The 20,838-nt window shown below is 45.0% G+C and overlaps 1 protein-coding gene across 1 annotated transcript; it reads left to right on the forward strand.

Annotated features, from left to right (window-relative positions):
- Nucleotides 1–5,232: 5,232 nt before the first annotated feature.
- On the forward strand, nucleotides 5,233–18,181 carry SNRPA1 (small nuclear ribonucleoprotein polypeptide A'). The gene is made up of 9 exons (XM_061394660.1): nucleotides 5,233–5,404; nucleotides 6,861–7,008; nucleotides 8,232–8,310; nucleotides 11,849–11,895; nucleotides 12,180–12,282; nucleotides 12,871–12,950; nucleotides 13,353–13,428; nucleotides 15,293–15,386; nucleotides 17,929–18,181. The coding sequence occupies exons 1-9, from the start codon at nucleotides 5,323–5,325 to the stop codon at nucleotides 17,985–17,987; spliced, it is 768 nt and encodes a 255-aa protein (XP_061250644.1). The 5' UTR covers nucleotides 5,233–5,322; the 3' UTR covers nucleotides 17,988–18,181.
- The last annotated feature ends 2,657 nt before the right edge of the window (nucleotides 18,182–20,838 follow it).

The following is a 20,838-nucleotide window of genomic DNA, read 5'->3' on the forward strand; positions in this document are numbered from 1 at the left end:
ACAAGACAGTCCTCACAACAAAGAATTATCCAGTCCCCAAAGGTCAACAGTGCCAAGGTTGAAAAAACCGTAGTCAAGAGAAATGAGATCAAGAAAATCTATTCTCAACCTTCTGCATGTGTGCTCACTCAGTCGTGTCCAACTCTTTGCGACCCCATAGACTGTAACCCACCAGGCTCCTCTGTCCATGGGATTTCCCAGGCAAGAGTGCTGGAGTGGGTTACCGTTTCCTACTCCAAGGGATCTTCCTGACCCAGGGATCAAACCCATGTCTCCTGTGTCTCCTACCTTGGCAGGCAGATTCTTTACCACTGAGCTACCTGGGAAGCCCTTGAATCAAACCAGCTATAGATGGATTTATGTCTCTGTTCATGTGCTGAAGCAAGGGAAACCCATGCCACTTTACTATTTTAAAGTACAGAAATAAACTCTTTTGTTTTTAGTTCAATAGGAGAAAGGCTTGTTTAGCTGAGCAATTCCAGCTGAGCTATTTAAAATCCTAAAAGATGATGCTATTAAAATGCTACACACAATATGCCAGCAAATTTGGGAAACTCAACAGCGGCCACAGGACTGGAAAAGGTCAGTTTTCATTCTAATCCCAAAGAAAGGCAATTCCAAAGAATATTCAGACTACCGCACAATTGCACTCATTTCACATGCTAGCAAGGTTATGCTCAAAATCCTTCAAGGTAGGCTTCAAAGTACCTGAACTGAGAACTTCCAGATGTTCAAGCTGGATTTAGAAAGAGGAACCAGAAATCAAATTGCTAGCATCTGTCGGATCATAGAGGAAGAAAGGGAGTTCCAGAAAAACATCTGCTTCATTGAGTGTGCCAAAGCCTTTGACTGTGTGGATCACAATAAACTGTGGAAAATTCTGAAAGAGATGGGAATACCAGACCACCTGACCTGCCTCTTGAGAAACCTATATGCAGGTCAGGAAGCAATAGTTAGAACTGGACATGGAACAACAAACTGGTTCCAAATTGGGAAAGGAGTACGTCAAGGCTGTATATTGTCATCCTGTTTATTTAACTTATATGCGGAGTACATCATGCAAAATGCCAGCCTGGATGAAGCACAAGCTGGAATCAAGATTGCCAGGAGAAATATCAACAACCTCAAATATACAGATGACACCACCCTCACGGCAGAAAGTAAAGAGGAACTAAAGTGCCTCTTGAGGAAAACGAAAGAGAAGAGTGAAAAAGCAGGCTTAAAACTCAACATTCAGAAAATGAAGATCATGGTATCTGGTCCCATCACTTCATGGCAAATAGATGGGGAAACAATGGAAACAGTGACAGACTTTATTTTCTTGGGCTCCAAAATCATTGCAGATGGTGACTGCAGCCATGAAATTAAAATACGCTTGCTTCTTGGAAGAAAAGTTATGACAAACCTAGACTGTATTAAAAAACAGACTACACTTTACCAACAAAGGTCAGTATAATCAAAGCTATGGTTTTTCTAGTAGTCATGGATGGATATGAGAGGTGGACTATAAAGAAGGCTGAGCACTGAAGAATTGATGATTTTGAACTGTGGTGCTGGAGAAGGCTCTTGAGAGTCCCTTGGACTGCAAGGAGGTCAAACCAATCAATCCTAAAGGAAATCAACCCTGAATATTCATTGAAAGGACTGATGCTACAGTTGAAGCTACTATATACTGTCCACCAGATGCAAAGAGCCAACTCATTGGAAAATACCCTGATGCTGGGAAAGACTGGAGGCAAAAGGAGATGGGGGAGGCAGAGGATAACATGGTTAGATTGCATCACAGACTCAATGGACATGAGTTTGAGGGAACTTCGGGAGATAGTGAAGGACAGGGAAATGTGCTTGCTGTTCATGGGGTCACACAGAGTCAGATAGGACTTAGCAAAGTGAAAGTGAAGACGCTCAGTTGTGTCCGACCCTCAGTGACTCCATGGACTGCAGCCTTCCAGGCTCCTCCACCCATGGGATTTTCCAGGCAGGAGTACTGGAGTGGGGTGCCATTGCCTTCTCCAAACTGAACAGGGCTTGTCAAATCAACTCTCTGACCTAAGGACTCCACCTGGTGGTTCTCTCTGGAATGAAGTGAAGTTTACATTGGTTCTTTTTTATTTTGAAAAAAACCACAAAGCAAAATTACAGAACAGTTGAACAATTTGAAAACAAATTACTGACATACTACCCTCAGTTCAGTTCAGTCGCTCAGTCGTGTCCGACTCTGTGACCCCATGAACCGCAGCATGCCAGGCCTCCCTGTCTATCACCAACTCCCGGAGTCCACCCAAACCCATGGGCATTGAGTCAGTGATGCCATCCAACCATCCCATCCTCTGTCGTCCCCTTCTCCTCCTGCCCCCAATCCCTCCCAACATCAGGGTCTTTTCCAATGAGTCAGCTCTTCGCATCAGGTGGCCAAAGTATTGGAGTTTCAACTTCATCAGTCCTTCCAATGAACACCCAGGACTGATCTTCTTTAGGATGGACTGGTTGGATCTCCTCACAGTCCAAGGGACTCTCAAGAGTCTTCTCCAACACCACAGTTCAAAAGCATCAATTCTTCAGCACTCAGCTTTCTTTATAGTCCAACTCTCACATCTATACATGACCACAGGAAAAACCATAGCCTTGACTAGACGAACCTTTGTTGGCAAAGTAATGTCTCTGCTTTTTAATATGCTGTCTAGTTTGGTCATAACTTTCCTTCCAAGGAGTAAGCGTCTTTTAATTTCATGGCTGCAATCACCATCCTCAGTGATTTTGGAGCCCAGAAAAATAAAGTCAGCCACTGTTTCCATTGTTTCCCCATCTATTTGCCATGAAGTGATGGGACCGGATGCCATGATCTTAGTTTTCTGAATTTTGAGCTTTAAGCCAACTTTTTCACTCTCCTCTTTCACTTTCATCAAAAGGCTCTTTAGTTGTTCTTCACTTTCTGCCATAAGTGTGGTGTCATCTGCATATCTGAGGTTACCCTATCACTCCCTAAATACTTTAGATCATTTCCTATAAATAGGTATCTTCTCCTACATAAACACGGGAATCAGGAAGTTGACATTGATACATTTCTACTGTCCGTCCTCTGACTGGATTCACCTCTTGCTAGCTGTCCTGATAATGCCCTTAGCACAAGGGTCCAGTTTACATCATACTCTGCACATACTCATCATGGCTCTCATCTCCTTCAGTTTAGAATAGTTCCTCAGTTCTTTGACTTTCGTGACCCTGAACATTTTCAAGATGACCAGCCCTCAGCCTAAGTCCTGAAGGACTTACAGGCTGTCCCTCCGTGTGTGCTTGTCTGAGGTTTCCTCACATTTCCATTCTGGTCAAGCGTCTTTGACATTAATCTGTCAGAAGCAATGCTGTGTTCTTCTTATTGCATCCTAGTAGGTGATACAGGACTTTGATTTATTTCATTATGGGTGACGTTATCTTTAATCACGTGAAGAGGATTCCCCCTCCCTGGGCTATGAAGCAGAAAATGTTTTCCTGTCCCAGACCTACATGACCATAGTAAAACTGCCCTCACCCCCTGCCCAAAGGAGAGCAAAAGATGCTGTCAATGGGTAGAGCTTCCTGAGGTAAGAACTTCTGCTGATGTCTCTTCTTGAATTGGACCTTTTGGAAGCTCGTTTCTTCTGCAAAATGCAAGAGGCAGTCACATTTCCTATCCATGTGATTCAAATTACAGCCCAAATTATGATTTGGTGATTTGGGGAATAAGATGTTTTCTTAGACCAAACTGGGTTACAGGGAGGATGTTCTGTGTGTTAGTTGCTCAGTCATGTCTCACTCTTTGTGACCCCATGGACTGTAGCTCCACTAGGCTCCTCTGTCCATGGACTTCTCCAGGCATGAATACTGGAGTGGGTTGTCATTTCCTTCTCCAGGGGATCTTCCTAACCCAGAGATTGAACCTGGGTAGTCCTGCATTGTAGGCATAAGGACAGTATTCCTGCTACCTGTGAGGTTTTTGTATTTAAGCAGTTTAAACCCCCCTCCCCAAGAGTGAAAGGTAAGCCACAGAATATACTTATACCTAGAATATATATAATAAATTCCATAATGAACTGTTTAAAAAGCAGAGAACCCAATAGAAACAAACGGGTGAAAGACTTGAATGGGCACTTTGCAAAAATTATCAGAAGGCAGCACAGGAGAAAATCCTCAACTTCATGGTAGCTCAGTAGTAAAGAATCTGCCTGCAATGCAGGGGACAAGGGTTCGACTATGGACGATGCCACATCCCGTGTCCAGTTAGCTCCACTCCTGGGGAATCCAGGCGCAGCTGCATCAAGTCCATGCACACGAAGATTCACAGCAGCGTTTCAGAGAATCGCTGGAACTGGAGCAACCGGCGCAACCAGAGGGTAAGGTGAGAAGCAAAATGGGTATGTTATGGTATGAGAGGTACAATGGAATTGCATACAGCAGCAAGTAAACAAAGCACTGCTGCCTCCAACCTGGATGGATTCCAGGCAGGACACAAAGCCGAAGAAACCAGGTCCAGAAGCGGACTGCACCAGTCTCTATGAAAAGCAAGCAAAACGAATCTGTGATGTGGGATTCGCGGCTGCCTTTAGGGGCGGGTTGGGAAGGCGGGTGTGGGAGGTGGTTTCCGAATAGTGTTTCTTCAGGTGTGCTCTCGCTGCTGCAGACCTCTGATCTGCGCACTTTACTGCGTGTCAGGCGTCAGCAAGAACATCTTAACTCTCCAGCGGCAGCGGTGGTGGTTTAGTCGCTCAGTAGTGTCCGACTCTGCGACCCTATGGACTGTAGACTGCCAGGTTCCTCTGTCCGTGGGATTCTCCAGGCAGGAAAACTGGAGTCGTTGCCATTTCCTCCTCCAAACTGTCCAGCGAGCACAAGCCTAACCGCAAACTGGACCTTGAGGGGTGACCCAGCCCCAATCTGCACAGGGGGCCAAAATCCGGGACCCATCACTGGATCCCACGAGGACAGTCACAGCCTCCCTTTCACCTTACGGCGCATTGATGCTCGAGGAACTTACCCTCGGGGGTTTTCATACTTTGTTAGCTTGCTGACACAACGCTCCGGATGCGCGAGAGGAACGGAGACACAACCAGAGGTGCTGCAAAGCGCGCGAGACATCGGAGGCGGAGCCCGAGCCCCAGCCCGAGCCCGGGAGGCGGAGCCCGAGCCCGAGCCCGTGGGGCGTGACTCCTCGATTGATACAGCCTGGATGCCCCGCTGCGCGCGCACGCGAAAGGCGATTGGTGCTGCCTGGCGGCGCACGCGGGGAACGCCGGGACGTCGGTGCGGCGGGACAAGCAGGAGGAGCGGCGGGCGGGAGGCTGCAGGATGGTGAAGCTGACGGCGGAGCTGATCGAGCAGGCGGCGCAGTACACCAACGCGGTGCGGGACCGAGAGCTGGACCTGCGGGGTGAGTCGGGTGGTGGCAGGCGGTCCGGCCTCCCCGCCCGCCTGGTGGCTTGGCCCGGCCCAGCCGCGTGCGCTAGGACCGCCGGAGCGTGGCCGGCAGCCTGCGTCCAGCGCCCATTGCCGGACTGGATCCCGCCGTCGGCGGCGGAAGGCCCTCCCTGGGCCTTTCGAGGCGCGCTCAGCCCGGCTCCTCCCTGCACACCGGGGCCACCGCGATGGTCCGGTCACACAGCGGGCGTCTTCCGGGCCGCCGGGCGGTCTGAGCCGCTTAGGGGCAGCGGATAAACGCACGGGTGCTTGCGGCCCTCGTGCGGAACTAACAGGACGTCGTGAGGGGGTGGACGGGGTGCGGAGTGAGGGAGCGGTGTACGGGCCGGAAGCTGTCGTTTCCCCTGCGTTTCCTCGCGTTGGCTTCTGCTGTCTTTTTCCCTCTACCGGAGCGTTTTTGGGAGCGGACTGTGGGCGCTAAGCCGGCGCTGCCGCCTACCGGCGGAAGCGGTGCGGAAGCCCCCAAACCGTTCGAGTCCTTAGGAGGAGGCTTCTCTGGCGGTACGGCCATCGGTCTTGTCCTGAGATCCGCTCCCGGGGAGAAACGCCGGCTGCGGGCTCTGCCTTCTGCTGGCTTTCTTGTCCGCTGAAAGCTCAGGACTTTGGTTTTTGTTGAAATCGAGTTTCTCAGAGAAAGGTTGAACTCGGGAGTCAACAGGCAGACTTCACTGCCTTCTCTCCGACTCCGAAGTGCGCCCAGCGTTGAGGATTCTCGTTTGAGTGCAGCGATTCCTTTGTTTGTAGCCCTTACATCTGCTTGGCTCCATTAACTTCTTCGAGTAGCTGGCGCAGTCTTTATGCCCGTTTTGGACGCATCGAGGTGTTTGAGTGAGCTGTCCGCAGGGTGACTTACCGTTGTGTATCAACCACTGACTTTCAGCTCTAGGTTTGAGCTGGGGGAGGTGAAGTAAGGGGGAAGTGTTTTAATACTAAGACGATATCCCAGAGAGTTCTAGGAATCTGGCCTGTGGGATGCAGACGACTGTTGTCCACCCCGGGTGGACAGTGCTTGGACGCTGACAGCCGCTCACAGTGTGAAGTCCTGTTAGGCCGTCTCTGTAGCTCCGAGACCTTGTTTAGAGCAGTGTGAGGCACTTGTAAGTAATCTTGAAATGGTTAGCCGCTGGTTCCTGCTGATGAGTACTGTCATCCTTATGGCCCTCATCACCATCACCTTGCTCACATCCACAGCTGGACCGGAAGCTTCCCGGCAGCTGAGATTTGTGACTGTGTTCTTCCTTGTGTTGTGTGCCAGTATTTTGGCAGGGTCTGGTGGTTGCATAGGTGCCACGTAAACACTTTGGGAAGGAACGTTAAGCTGTGAGTCAAGTTACCATGAAATGCTATTAAAGTTTTAAAGTGCCTTTTATTTATGTTAATACTTGTCTGGGTTTTTCTCCTTTTTACAGGGTATAAAATTCCTGTCATTGAAAATCTCGGTGCCACCTTAGACCAATTTGATGCCATTGATTTTTCCGACAATGAAATCAGGAAACTGGATGGTTTTCCTTTGTTGAGAAGACTAAAAACATTATTAGTGAACAACAATAGAATATGGTAAGCGTGTGCTAGTGGAAAGTAGCTTTCTCCCCTAGAGCAGAAGCTGCAGAGTTCCCTGAAGAAGCTGCAGTGTATATGGCAGTTAAACAAGATTTCTATTTTTTTTACCTGCCTATTTCTCAAATGGTAAATGAGCAATTTCCCCATACAGATTCAGAGTTTTAATTTGTCATTGGTCAAGTCTTATTTGCATCTATTCAGAAACCTGGTATATTTATATATTCATAGTAAGTTTCTAATTTAAATTAATTTAAATTAAAAATCTGGTGCTTTGTACCAGATTATAATTATTCTGTATAATTATTTCATTTCTAAAATAATTATAATTATTAGAGGAGTCATACTAAAGAGATACATAAAATGCAACAATTACAGTTTTAACGGAATATCTCATTTTGCCTCAAATCCTCAGGTATTTGTTTTTCTTTAACTGCAGCTGATTTGTAGAATATTGTTTATAGAAATTAAGATTTTTTTTTTTAACCCACTTTCATCATCTCTGCGGGCTTTCCAGATGGCTCAGTGGTAAAGAATCTGCCTACAGTGCAGGAGACATGGGTTCAATCCCTGAGTTGGGATGATCCCCTGGAGGAGGAAATGGCAACCCACTCCAGTATTCTTGCTGGGAAATCACATGGACAGAGGAGGCTGGCAGGCTATAGTCCTTAAGGTCCCAAAGAGTTGGACACAACTGAGCACACGTGCGTGCACACACACATCATCACTAAATTTTGTTGGAAAAAAGTTATTGAAGGTGTGTTGATAGGGTCTTTTAAGACGTTCTGGGTGGTGAGCTGCTTTTTTTAAATAGGCACATTTCTCCTGAGTTAAACTGTTGACTGTGGTTTGGTTATTGTGTATCCTGTGGTTCTGAGCTGTGACTGCAGAAGCAGGTGTATTTCTGTGCTTCCTGCTGACCAGTCCTGAGATGAGTGAGGTCGTTTGTGTCCACAACACTTTCTCCTTGTCTTGGGGCTGTTCTGGTGGTTGGCGGGAAGAGGCCATTGGCAGTATTCTGGAGGCGTGGGTTCTCAAATCATCCCGCTTGTGTGACCTCAGACACGCCTGCTCTTTGTGCCTAAATTTCCTTCTGTCAGATAGTGTTGGAAGGAGGATCTACAAGGTTCTTCCCACTTTGAAGTCCTCTGGGCAAGTGTTTAGGTCAAGTTTTTAGCTTACTGCATTTTGACTTTTATTAAGATTTTGTCTTTTCCTTTTAGCCGTATAGGTGAGGGGCTTGATCAGGCTCTGCCTTGTCTGACAGAACTCATTCTCACCAATAACAGTCTTGTGGAACTGGTAAGTCAAACGGGGAAAGTGTATTTACAAGGAGGAGTTAAAGGCACTGCCTGTCTTTAATAGAAAACTTGGAGAGTCCAGAAGATTATCTCATTACCTTTTTTCTTTTTCTTCATTATTAGGACATGGGGTTTTTTTGGTTGTGTGTTAAACACATCTTCCACTCTTGGTCACTCACCTTTGGACTCCTGGGGGCTTGATGGAGCAGTTCCTAATTCCAGCTTAATCTGTGTCACCGGTCTGTTGTCCTTGGTGCTTTGAGTTCTGTTCAGCTTCTAAAGAGACTCACCCATTCTTTTTTTCTAGAATTTCTGTGTCCAGTATGCTAGCCACCAGCCACAAGTGGTTACTGTAAGATATACCAGAAGTATAAAAAACACTACAGATTCCAGAGATTTAGTGCAAAAGAAAAATATACACTGTCAATAATTTTTTATATTGACATTAAAATGGTAATATTTTGGAAAATAGGTAAAACAATATATTAAAACTAGTTTGTTCTGTTTTAATGTCACTACTAGACAATTACATATGTGACATACATTAAATTTTGTTGGGGAGTTTTATTCAAGAAATTATTGTTTTACTCCACATTTAGATCAACAATCATTTGAGATTGGTGTTCTTTTAAGATAAGGGGCAAGTTTCATTTTCTCTATTTGGATATGACTATTTTGATCCACTTCTGCTTTTTAAATTTCTACTCTGTATGTATAATTTTTAACAGCGTTGAGCTTAGGCTATATATTGTTTGTAACCTAAATTTTTCACTTAAATACTAGATACTGATGTTCTTATGGTATGACTTGATTTTTAGGTTGTTATGCCCTTGACCCCTCCCTTCCTTGCTCCCTGACTGTTCCTTTCCTGAGGGACGAGGTCCCTGACTGTCCTTTAGATTCCCAAGGGAGTGCTTGGCTCCAGAAGTCAGAAAGCCCCCGATCTGAGGCCGTATCCTTTCTAAACTCCGTGAGGTATTTAACCCCAGATGTGTGTCCATGCGGAATGTGTGGCATATTGGGGCAGTGCATTCTGTGTGTTGTGGTTGTGCTTAAAGCTGTTCGCACAGATGAAGGCTGTCCTGTCAGTACCGAAAGAGGCATATTAAAATTGTGTGCTAGTGGATTTCCCTGGAGTTCTGTCAGTTTTACTTGTATATATTTTCAGGTTACTTCATTTGATATATCCAGATTTTATGTATCTTACTGATGAAATGAACCTTTTATCATTGATATTTTATTAGTGGATAAGGAAATGGCACCCCACTCCAGTACTCTTGGCCTGGAAAATCCCATGGATGGAGGAGCCTGGTAGGCTACAGTCCATGGGGTCTCAAAGAGTCGGGCACGACTGAGCGACTTGACTTTCGCTTTTCACTCTCATGCATTGGAGAAGGAAATGGCAACCCACTCCAGTATTCATGCCTGGAGAATCCCAGGGACAAAGGAGCCTGGTGTCTGCTGTCTATGGGGTCGCACAGAGTTGGACACGACTGAAGCGACTTAGCAGTAGCAGCAGCAGCAGTGCAGTTTTACCTTGGCGTCTGTTTTATCCACTGCAGTATAACGAAACAAGCTTTCTTTCTTTCAGTTCGTATTTGCGTGATCATTGTTTTCCATCCAAAATTTAATTTTTTTCCTCTGCATTTATATTTTAAATTTGTGTCTTGAGAACAGGATTTAATAGGATCCTTTTTTAAAATCCAGTGTAAAGTCTGTCTTTAAATGGAATAGTCTGTTTATGTTTAATGTAATTACCAGTATATTTAAGTTTATCTTGTCTCTTTTCTAGAATTTTTTTACTTGTCTCATCCATCTGCAAATATTTTTCCTCTCCTTTATTGTTCTCTCTTTCTCTTTTTGGTATTCCACTTCTTCTGATAGTTTAGAAATTAACTGATTAGTAAATAGACTCTGTTTCTTTTCTTAGCATACTGGGAATTAGCATCCAAGTGTAAAGTTAACCATAACCTTTACCTCCTGAACAAAACAGCACCATAAGCATCTCACCACCCCTGCATCGAAACATCACTGTGTCGTGCACAGTCTGTGTGTGGGTCTGTGTGTGTAAAGTTACCATTCTTTCTTTTGTGTCTTGCAGCTTTATTGAGCTATGATGGACAAATGAAGATTATAAATATTTAAGGTGTATAATGTGAAATTTGATATCTGTACCCTGACACCCACCCCTTCATGTAACCAGTCTATGTGTGTGTGCAGTGAGAACACTTGAGTTCTATTTTTTTATCGTATTGGGTACACCTTATGTTATTTTTAATGATAGTCACCACATTGTACATTAAATCTCCAGAATTTATTTATTTATAACTGAAAGTTTATCCTCTTTAATCAGTAGCTTCACCCCCCTTTTCCTTCACCTCCCAGCCTTTGGTAACCACCATTCAACTCTCTGTTGCTATGAGTTCCGTTTTTTGAGATTTCACTTAAAAGTGAGGTCCTGCAACATTTGTCTGTCTTTGCTCCATTTCACATTGTTCTGTAGATCTCCTTTAGTGATGGTACTCCAGTTGCAAGCATCAGTGCTCCCTCCAGTGTCGTCATGAAGAGTGGCAGCTCTCTGAGCTTGTGGCTCTGTTCCCCTCCCCTGTGTTACTTGTGTTTTTCCTCATCATCCCTTTCGGCACTGTCCCACTCAGTTTAGATCTGTTATGGCAGTTTCTCATTCGTGTGGGGCTTTGTTTCGGGAGGCCCTCCAGGCCTTGTCACACACCTGGTGTGCTTGGAACATGCCTGTCTTCGGCTGCTGTTCTTAGGCTGGATGCCTGTTGCCCTGTTTGCCTTTCCCCCGCTTCTTCCTGTGTGGTGTCGTCACCGTGCAAGTCTTACAGCTTTCACAATAGTTGGTCCTTACTAGTCCCAAGTTGAGGTTCTTGCCAGAATACATTTTCATCTGGTTTGGCTGTAGCTGTTGACCATATCTTTTTGGTTTTCCTATCCTTGTTGCACTGTATTTTATAGGACAGTTTGGGAAGATTAAAAAACTAACTCGCGTTCTTCCTATATATATATTTTTTCCCTCCCTTATAACTATACTCCTTGTCCTTGGAAAATGTATTTGAAGAGATTTAGGGGAACCTAGAATAAAGGTAACAAAGATGACATGCCTGCATTGCTCCCAGGCAGCGGCAGCAAGAACCACCTCACACCAGGTTCCCTGTACGAATAACCTTCCCTGGAGGTACATCACTTTTCACATTGCTTTTTTTTCTCAATCATTACTCAGTAGCTCTTTTGAAGTTGCTACAGGAAATGATATATATTTTTTCTTTTTGTCTCTTCTGCTGTTGAGACAGAAGCTGTTGTGTCCGGGATATTAAAAAGTTCAAATTTATGAACCAGTTATTCAGTAGAATACACCAAGCGTCTGTGATGTGCTAGGGCTGTGCTGGGTGCTGGGGCAGGAAAGACAAATTAATGTATGAAAGACAAAGTGTATCCTTCTGCAGAGCTGTCAGCATGTAATGGCATCATGGTGGGCTGTGGTGTTTGTGTTCTTACCTGTGGCTGTTATTTCACAGGGTGATCTGGACCCTCTGGCATCTCTCAAGTCACTGACTTATCTGAGGTATGGAAACTGTTTGTGGTGGTGACAGTAAAGTCTTTTAAAATAACAGCATTGCTGGCCTTGATGGTAAAGTTATAGTAAAAAGTACTTTTAAAAAAACAAATATTGAAAATGTTTCCTTTGGGCTCTATTAAATTTCCCTAGCATTAAGTTCTTATGACATTGAAATGTGAAGAATAGTGAACTTTTCCTTACTTCCTGGACTCATTAGACTTTATTAAAATGGACCTCTTGAATGCTGTGCTAGGAACAACACTGGCATCAAACTGTTCCTTTTCTTGTAGTATTCTAAGGAACCCTGTAACCAATAAGAAGCATTACAGACTCTATGTGATTTATAAAGTTCCACAAGTCAGAGTACTGGATTTCCAGAAAGTGAAACTAAAAGTAAGTGTTACTCTGTTGTAAGTCGTTATTGGTTGGTGCTTTTCCTTAATACTTTTGTTACTGACTTTTATTATTAGTTTGTAATAGGAATGTGGCGGGGGGTGGCGGGGGTGGGTGGGCAGGGAGTGTTAAGTCGATTTTTTTTCCATAGCAGTGTTTATGGTGGGACTTATAGTTAAGGTGTGTGTGTGGGGCTGGTCATTCCAGAGGTGGCCTGGCTTCAAAGCCACCATGGGCTTTGTCACAGCAGACGGCCTGCCTAGATACATGCTCTTGGGGAGCTTCATATCGTTCACTTTGCACTAGCTGTAATTGTCAGGATGATTCTCCCGTTGTTGGGGATTTTTTTTACCTTCCTTATTTCCCAGAGAGCCCCTCCTGGAAATTTCGGAGAGGGGGCTCTGCTCTCTCCAGGGACCTTCACAGAGCAGGGGACTGCTGTATCTCTTCTTATTTTGAAATGGGCTTTGTGGTATTTTACCAGCCCAGAGTATTCCAGGAGAGTTTTCTTCCATGTTTTCTGAGGAATGCATCTAAATGCATGTGGTATTCCTATTTCCATTAACTCTGTGTGTGGTGTCGCTGTAGGAGCGTCAGGAAGCAGAGAAAATGTTCAAGGGCAAACGGGGTGCACAACTTGCAAAGGATATTGCCAGGAGAAGCAAAACGTAAGATCCGGATATCCAACTTCACTCCACTTCACCTTCAGAAACATTATCTGTCTGGCATTTTGCCTCTTGCAAAATGAAATGAAACACCTGTGACTAATACAGTCCTAAATTTGCACAGTGATGATCCATGGCCCACAGTGGCCCCTGTATCACGTGAGATTTCTAGCAGATGAGAGCAGACGCTCCAGTATTCAGTCTGCTGTGATAGTACTGCACCCTCTTCCTCTGTGGCAAGATGAACTGGGTGGTGTTTCTGAAGGAGAGAGTTTCTTGTATCAGTTTGTTAACAAAGATAAGATACTACACTGGTTGAATTACTTTCAAAGCTTTTGAAAGTAAAAGAGAAGCAATTTCTGTCAGTTTGGATTTGACAGTTTTGTTCTTCCCTCCCCTCCCAAGTTTCAATCCAGGTGCTGGTTTGCCAACTGACAAAAAGAAAGGTGGGCCATCCCCAGGGGACGTGGAAGCCATCAAGGTGAGCACGAGTCAGGATTCTCAGACTGGAGTGAGCTGTTCAATCATGTAGTAACTCAAGTAATGAGTTAGACACCGCAGGTTTCTCCCACGGTTGTTAGAATCCAGCTACATTTTTGTAAGGAAAAACTAGCTTTCAGTTCAGTCGCTCAGTCGTGTCCAACTCTTTGCGAGCCCATGAATCACAGCACGCCAGGCCTCCCTGTCCATCACCAACTCCCAGAGTTCACTCAGACTCACGTCCATCGAGTCAATGATGCCATCCAGCCATTTCATCCTCTGTTGTCCCCTTCTCCTCCTGCCCTCAGTCCCTCCCAGCATCAGAGTCTTTTCCAGTGAGTCAACTCTTCGAATGCGGTGGCCAAAGTACTGGAGTTTCAGCTTTAGCATCATTCCTTCCAAAGAAATCCCAGGGCGGATCATTGGTAGGATCTCCTTGCAGTCCAAGGGACTCTCAAGAGTCTTCTCCAACACCACAGTTCAAAAGCATCAATTCTTCTGCGCAGGCGCTCAGCCTTCTTCATAGTCCAACTCTCACATCCATACATGACCACAGGAAAAACCATAGCCTTGACTAGACAAACCTTTTTGGCAAAGTAATGTCTCTGCTTTTGAATCTGCTATCTAGGTTGGTCATAACTTTCCTTCCAAGGAGTAAGCGTCTTTTAATTTCATGGCTGCAGTCACCATCTGTAGTGATTTTGGAGCCCAGAAAAATAAAGTCTGACACTGTTTCCACTGTTTCCCCATCTATTTCCCATGAAGTGATGGGACCAGATGCCATGATCTTCGTTTTCTGAATGTTGAGCTTTAAGCCAACTTTTTCAGTCTCCACTTTCACTTTCATCAAGAGGCTTTGTAGTTCCTCTTCACTTTCTGCCATAAGGGTGGTGTCTGCATATCTGAGGTTATTGATATTTCTCCCGGAGATCTTGATTCCAGCTTGTGTTTCTTCCAGTCCAGCATTTCTCATGATGTACTCTTCATGTAAGTTAAATAAGCAGGGTGACAATATACAGCCTTGACATACTCCTTTCCCGTTTTGGAACCAGTCTGTTATTCCATGTCCAGTTCTAACTGTTGCTTCCTGACCTGCATACAGATTTCTCAAGAGGCAGGTCAGGTGGTCTGGTATTCCCATCTCTTTCAGAATTTCCCACAGTTTACTGTGATCCACACAGTCAAAGGCTTTGGCATAGTCAATAAAGCAGAAATAGATGTTTTTCTGGAACTCTCTTCCTTTTTCCATGATCCAGCGGATGTTGGCAATTTGATCTCTGGTTCCTCTGCCTTTTCTAAAACCAGCTTGAACATCAGGAAGTTCACGGTTCACATATTGCTGAAGCCTGGCTTGGAGAATTTGAGCATTACTTTACTTGCATGTGAGCTTAAATATATTATTTGACCAGATTTTGACTTGAATTAATTATATGAGCTGGTCAAAGTGGAGGCAACTCTGGTCTTCTCATTTTCTCAGGATGCATTTATCTGAACAGTTAGTTACCTTTGCTTACTGTCTTGATTTTTACTTTGAAGGACTTGCTGCCTGAAAGATCCTGCTTGATGAGAAATCCTAATTTGGTAATGCTGCCTCCTAAATCATCCAGTGACATAATTCCAATTAACTAGAATTTTAGGGCATATGCACTGATTATTTGCTCTCCTGTAAAAGGGTCTGCAGCTCTTTACCAATTTGGGAACTTCATAATTTGGTTTTGGGGTTGATTTCACTGTGCCAGCAAAATTCTTCCTGCGAGAGAGACTATTTAATATTCGAGTTCAGAAAGGTGGCATGAGTTTGTGTGAGTGTTTTCTGTTAACTGGATGAAAATAACTGTCCATCTCTCTTGTTTCCTGGTGTCCAGAATGCTATAGCAAATGCGTCAACTTTGGCTGAAGTGGAGCGGCTGAAGGGCTTGCTGCAGTCCGGTCAGATACCTGGCAGAGAACGCAGAGCAGGTCAGGAACCACGTTCTGACTTCTTTTCCAGATTAATGATACACTCCTAGTGATCGCAAATTGCTTTAGATGTTACGATCCAAGGATGCTCGAATAGTGCCTCCTTACCATTATAATCTACACAAAATGCCTTTAAATGCTCTTTGAAAAGAAATCATTTGATAAAAAAGCTTATGTCCTAGGACTCTGGGGTTTTTGTGAAATTTGAGACAAATGTTAGTTCACAGCCATGGAGTGAAAGCGAACAGTGGAAGTGACCATGATGCCTTTGACCCCTGTCCGTGTGGGCCCACTTAGCAGTGGGGAGCATGGGCTCTGGAGCCAGACAGACTGAGGCTCAGAGCATAGCTTCACCAGCTTTGTCCTTGGATGAGTTTCTTAACCCCACTTGATCTTAAATCTGTTTGCTCATCTTTAACCAAATAGTAGTAGTGGTGACCTCAGAAGGTTGTTGGGAGGATTAAGTAAGAGGCTTCCTAGGCCCTGAGCACCGGGTGTGAGCTGTTCTGATTGTGGACACCGGCTCTGTGTTGGGCAGCGTGATGGACACTGACTGGGGTATAAAGTGAAAACTGCTAAAGACGGTGCCTGTTACAAGTTTGACATGAATGTAACTGGGGGCTCTGTCTAGACCAGTGGCTCAGGGCAAGTTCCCTTGAGGAAATAATGTTTGAACGGAAGCTAAAAGTGAGTAAGACATTCATTAGAGCAGCAGTTCTCACTGTGTGGTCCTTGGGCCCCTGGGGCTCCATGAGGAAAACTCATAAACACCGAGGCATTATTTGCTTTTTAAGTGGTGTGACCATTTGTGCCTGATAGTGCCAGAGCAACGGCAGGTAGAGTTGCTGGTGCCTCAGCCCAGGTACATGGGTTCACAGGACCAATGATACTAGGTGTCATTCTGAGCTGCCGGGTACCCAATGAGGTCCTTTGTGAAGCAGTGAGGATCATTGGCATTCCTGGATATCACCCCAGGGACACATCATTTGATGTGAAGAAATGGGCCAACATTTGCGATCTAACCTTTAAGAAACTACCATTTTGGGGAATTCCTGGTGATCCAGTGATTAAGACTCAGCTTTCATTGCCCAGGTTTGATCCCTGGTCAGGGAACCAAGATCCTACAAGCTAAGTGGGGAGACCAAAAGAACAAAAGCAAAAAACTACCACTTTTGTCAAGTTTTGGCATAGTATCAAAAAAATATCCACAGCTGCCTGCACAGGCTGTTAAAATACTCCTCCTCTTTCTCACTGCATGTCTTTGTGGGCCTGGCTTTCTTCACACCCTTTAGTCAAAACAACATATTTTGGCGAGTAAAGTGATGAAGGCAGAACAAGGGCCCGTCTACCATTGGGCAGACATTGCAGAGATGGGCAAAAGTGGAAAACTGCACCAACTTTCTCATTATATATTTTTATTTTAGAAAATATTGATACTGTATTTTATAAAAATACAAACATTAATGGTACTAGGTTTATTGTTTTAAGGAATTACTGTTTTTTTAATGCTTTCAGTTTCCAGCATAGTATCGATAAATGTAGTCTACTTGAAGAAAAGTTCTTTGGGTGCTAAAACTAAAGTATTTGAGAACCTGTGACCTAGACAGAGCAGAATGACATTCTCAGGGGAAGGAACACTCTGTGGTGAGAGAGCCTTGCACCCTGGGCCTGAAGGAGGACTGTGAGCCAAGGTCCAGGGCTGGCGGGGGGTATGGGTGAAACAGGCTGGCAGGGAGAGCTCTGAGTCCAGCCAGAGGGCCCTGTAGGCCGTGAAATGAGGGACCTGTGACCCTGAGAACAGCACAGGCTGCCAAGACCCACGGGGCTAATGACAGGCAGGGAGGAGGCTGTGACACGTGGCTCACTTTGGCTGCAGCGTGGCAGAATTTCTGTTACTGTGCCTCCCCTTGAGCATGTTATGTGGGCCTGGGACTCATATGGGGCTTTTCAGTGTCGTCTGAACACGTGGGGCACCTTGAGGAGAGAAAGGTGGGAATTGTTTGTGGTTCTCTTAGGTTTCAGTGGGCCCAGGCGTCTGAACGGCAGTTCCTGGTGACATTCTCGCTTTCTTTAGTTTTGTGTCTAGAAATGTAACGTTTGGGTCTAACTGGAAACATAATTTAGACAGAATCACTGGCTGACTGTCTGCAGCATGTAGTAGGTATCCTCTCCCATCTTTCTTTGGAAGGTTCCTAGTTTCTTTGCCGATGGCAAAGTAAAGTAAACTTTATGTTTACTTTAAACATAAAGTATAGGCTTTTTATCTTGATAAAACATGAGTTACAGGCTTGACCAGAGTGGGTTAGAACAGCAGGCATAGAGTTGACTTTCATGAAGCAGCTTTGTGACCCATTCCCTAGAAGCTGACCATCCTTCCAGGGCCTGCCAAAGACAGGTGGTCCCTGGACCTAAGTTCCTCTAGGCTGAGGCTGCTGTCGGGCGTCTGCACCTGGTCTAGGGTCTGGCAGGCAACAGCAGCATCGTGGGTGGACGCCCACACATGCTCTAACCTAGGTGTGACTTGGCTTTGTGTGTTTTCTAGGCCCCACTGATGATGGTGAAGAGGAGATGGAAGAAGACACTGTTGCAAATGGGTCCTGAGCAGGGCAGCCTCAGCACCTCAGGACGTGTAACAGTCCACCTCGGACAGGTCCTGCCTTGTGTCAGCAAAGTAGAGTTCATCAACATTGTTGAAATGCTCAAAACTGCTGCTTGTAATTTTGTAATACAGATTTTGAAATCTAAAACCCAGTTTTCTACCAGTAGTACAAATAAAGGACACTCTCTGTGCTGCGGGTTGTGTGTCACTGGGGCGTGTGCAGTGAGGTATGGATATGGGGAGTTGGAAATGCAGCAGGGCGGCTCTGTGGGCAGGCTTCCCAGTCCTCTTGAAATGTTTAGATTTTTAAATTCATAATAAAACTTAGATTATCTGTGTGCTGCTACTGGTTGTTAGAATTTGCGATATTGGCTGCATTTTTTTCTTCATGAAGGCTCACAGACATCATTAAAGACAGCCAGGCCCCAGGGCTTTGCAAGAATCAGTGTCCTTTGAAGTTTTTGTTTAACACTCTGCACCAGCATGTGACGATAAATTGCTGATTTGGACAGTTAGAGGGAGTGTGACATCTGCCTGTCAGTCAGTGGGATTCAAGAGATTGGGACCACCCTGGACCAGTGCTTCCCCAGCTCAGTGCACTGTGAGCCTCGGAGGGCTTGTCAGAGCGCAGGGTCTGTTGTGGGCCCTGAGGCTCTGTGCCTCTTGTGGGCTCCCAGGAGCTGTCCCCCAGAGGGGACACTAAGGATCTCCAGCCTTCTGCCCACCCTGGCCTCACCCACCTTACACCTTCAGCTTCTCCAGGGACTCGTTACAGAAAGCACTTCCCTTGCTCTTTGCAAGTAGAGTGTGATATGGGGTCTTACCTCCTGTTCTGTGAGCAGATCGTATTCCTGGGTGACTGCCATGTCAGAAACCAAGATGTGTACTCAGCTCCTGGCTGCACCAAGAGGACTGCCCTGCAGGGGCCAGGCTGCTGGGGCCTGAGTGATACTTGCATCTTCTGATGAAAAGTAGAATTCAGGCCTGACAAGCAGTTTGTGTGCAGCTTGCTTTCAAAGGGTGTTTCAAGGGATGAAGTTCAAAACCCCAGGTGGTATCCCTTTAGCTCCTGATAGTGAGCTTAGACCCTGTCTGGTTTTCACTCAGCTCGGAAGGATTTCAGTACTGTGATTGCTAGTGCTGTGTTCATCATCAATTTGGGCATATTTCCCTGAGGGACCTCCTACACACACCCCCACCAGCCCGCCTCCATCACCCCTCACCCCTCCCTCCCTCCTCTGCTGTGCTTTGTCTTTGAAAGCTCCCACAAGGAAGGGTTGACAATCTTGTTACTTGACCAAAGCACAGGACTGCGGAAAAGCCACAGCCATTCCAGAGGGCTACAAGCTCCTGAGCTGCCTCTTCCCCTACCAACTGGCTGCTATCCCCTCAACCAGCAACTGAGAGGGGGTTGAGAAAAGGAGAGAGGATGAAAAGTGTCCTGTGAGAGCCTGCTCCATTCCAGGGACCACCCCAGCACACTAACCTGGCCTCGCTCCCCTCTCCTGTCTGCACTCACCACAGAAATACCATTTTATAGAGGATATGATGCTGTATGGAGAAAATCCTAAAGACACGGAAAACTACTGGAGCTTGTTAATTGATTTGGTAAAGTTGCTGGATACAAAATTAATACACAGAAATCTGTTGCATTTTGAGACATAAACCACCAATGGAATATCAGAGAAATTAAGGAAACATTCGCATTTACCACTGCATCAAAAAGAATAAAATACCTTGGAATAAACCTACCTAAGAGGAGACAAAAGGCCCATATTCCAAAAACTAAGATGCTGATGAAAGAAACTGACAACCATAGAAATAGATGGAAAGAATGGGAGCTGGAAGAATCAGGCTCCCTGACTTCAGACCATGCTACAGAGCTACAGTATTCAAAACAGTATGGTACTGGCACATAAGTAGACGTACTGATAAAACTGCATAAAAGTCCAGAAATAAGCCCATTTATGGTCCATGGGGCTGCAAAGAGTCAGACACGACGGAACACACACACGCAGTCAATCTACAACAAAGGAGACAAGGGTACAATGGAGAAAAAAGTAAGTGGTGTTGGGAAAGGTGAACAGGTTCATGTAAAAGAATGAAATTAGAACATTCTCTAACACCATGTACAAAAAAACTCAAAGTGGATTAAAGACGTAAATGTAAGGCTGGCTACTATAAAACTCCTAGAGGAGAATAGGCAGAAAAAACACTGACACAAATCGCAGAGTTGGGATCTGTCTCCTAGAGTAATGGAAATGAAGATAAATAGGACCTAATTAAACTTAAATGTTTTTGCAAAGGAAACCATAAATACAATGGAAAGACAATCTACAGAGTGGGAGAAAATATTTCCAAATGATGCAACCAACAAAAGATTAATTTCCAAAATAAACTGCTCATACAGCTTAATATCAAACAAATCAAAGAACCCAGATCAAAATCAAATTTCCATGGCTGCTTTTCTTTGAAGGAGCATGATATTCTTCCACACTTCCTAGAATCCCGATTAAAAGATAAATTCATCAGATAAACAGAAACTTTTTAAAATAGAGGGATAGAAATTTCATCTGTAAACACTGTGTATAAAGAGTACTTTTTTTTCTTTTAAAAATCAGAGTTTTGTAAATTTTATGGATAGTAAAAATTGTTCCAGGGACTTCCCTGGTGATCCATCGGCTAAGAATCTGCCTTCCAACGCAGAGAACTCAGTTTGATCCCTGGCCTGGGAACTAAGATCCTTCATGTCATGGGGCAACAGAGCCCATGCTATCTAGAATCTGAGCACCTCAAGTAGAGAAGCCCACACACTGCAATGAAAGATTCTGCATTTCGCAACTAAGACTCAAC

The sequence above is a fragment of the Bos javanicus genome, chromosome 21, assembly GCF_032452875.1.
Source record: "Bos javanicus breed banteng chromosome 21, ARS-OSU_banteng_1.0, whole genome shotgun sequence".
Lineage (NCBI taxonomy): Eukaryota > Metazoa > Chordata > Mammalia > Artiodactyla > Bovidae > Bos > Bos javanicus.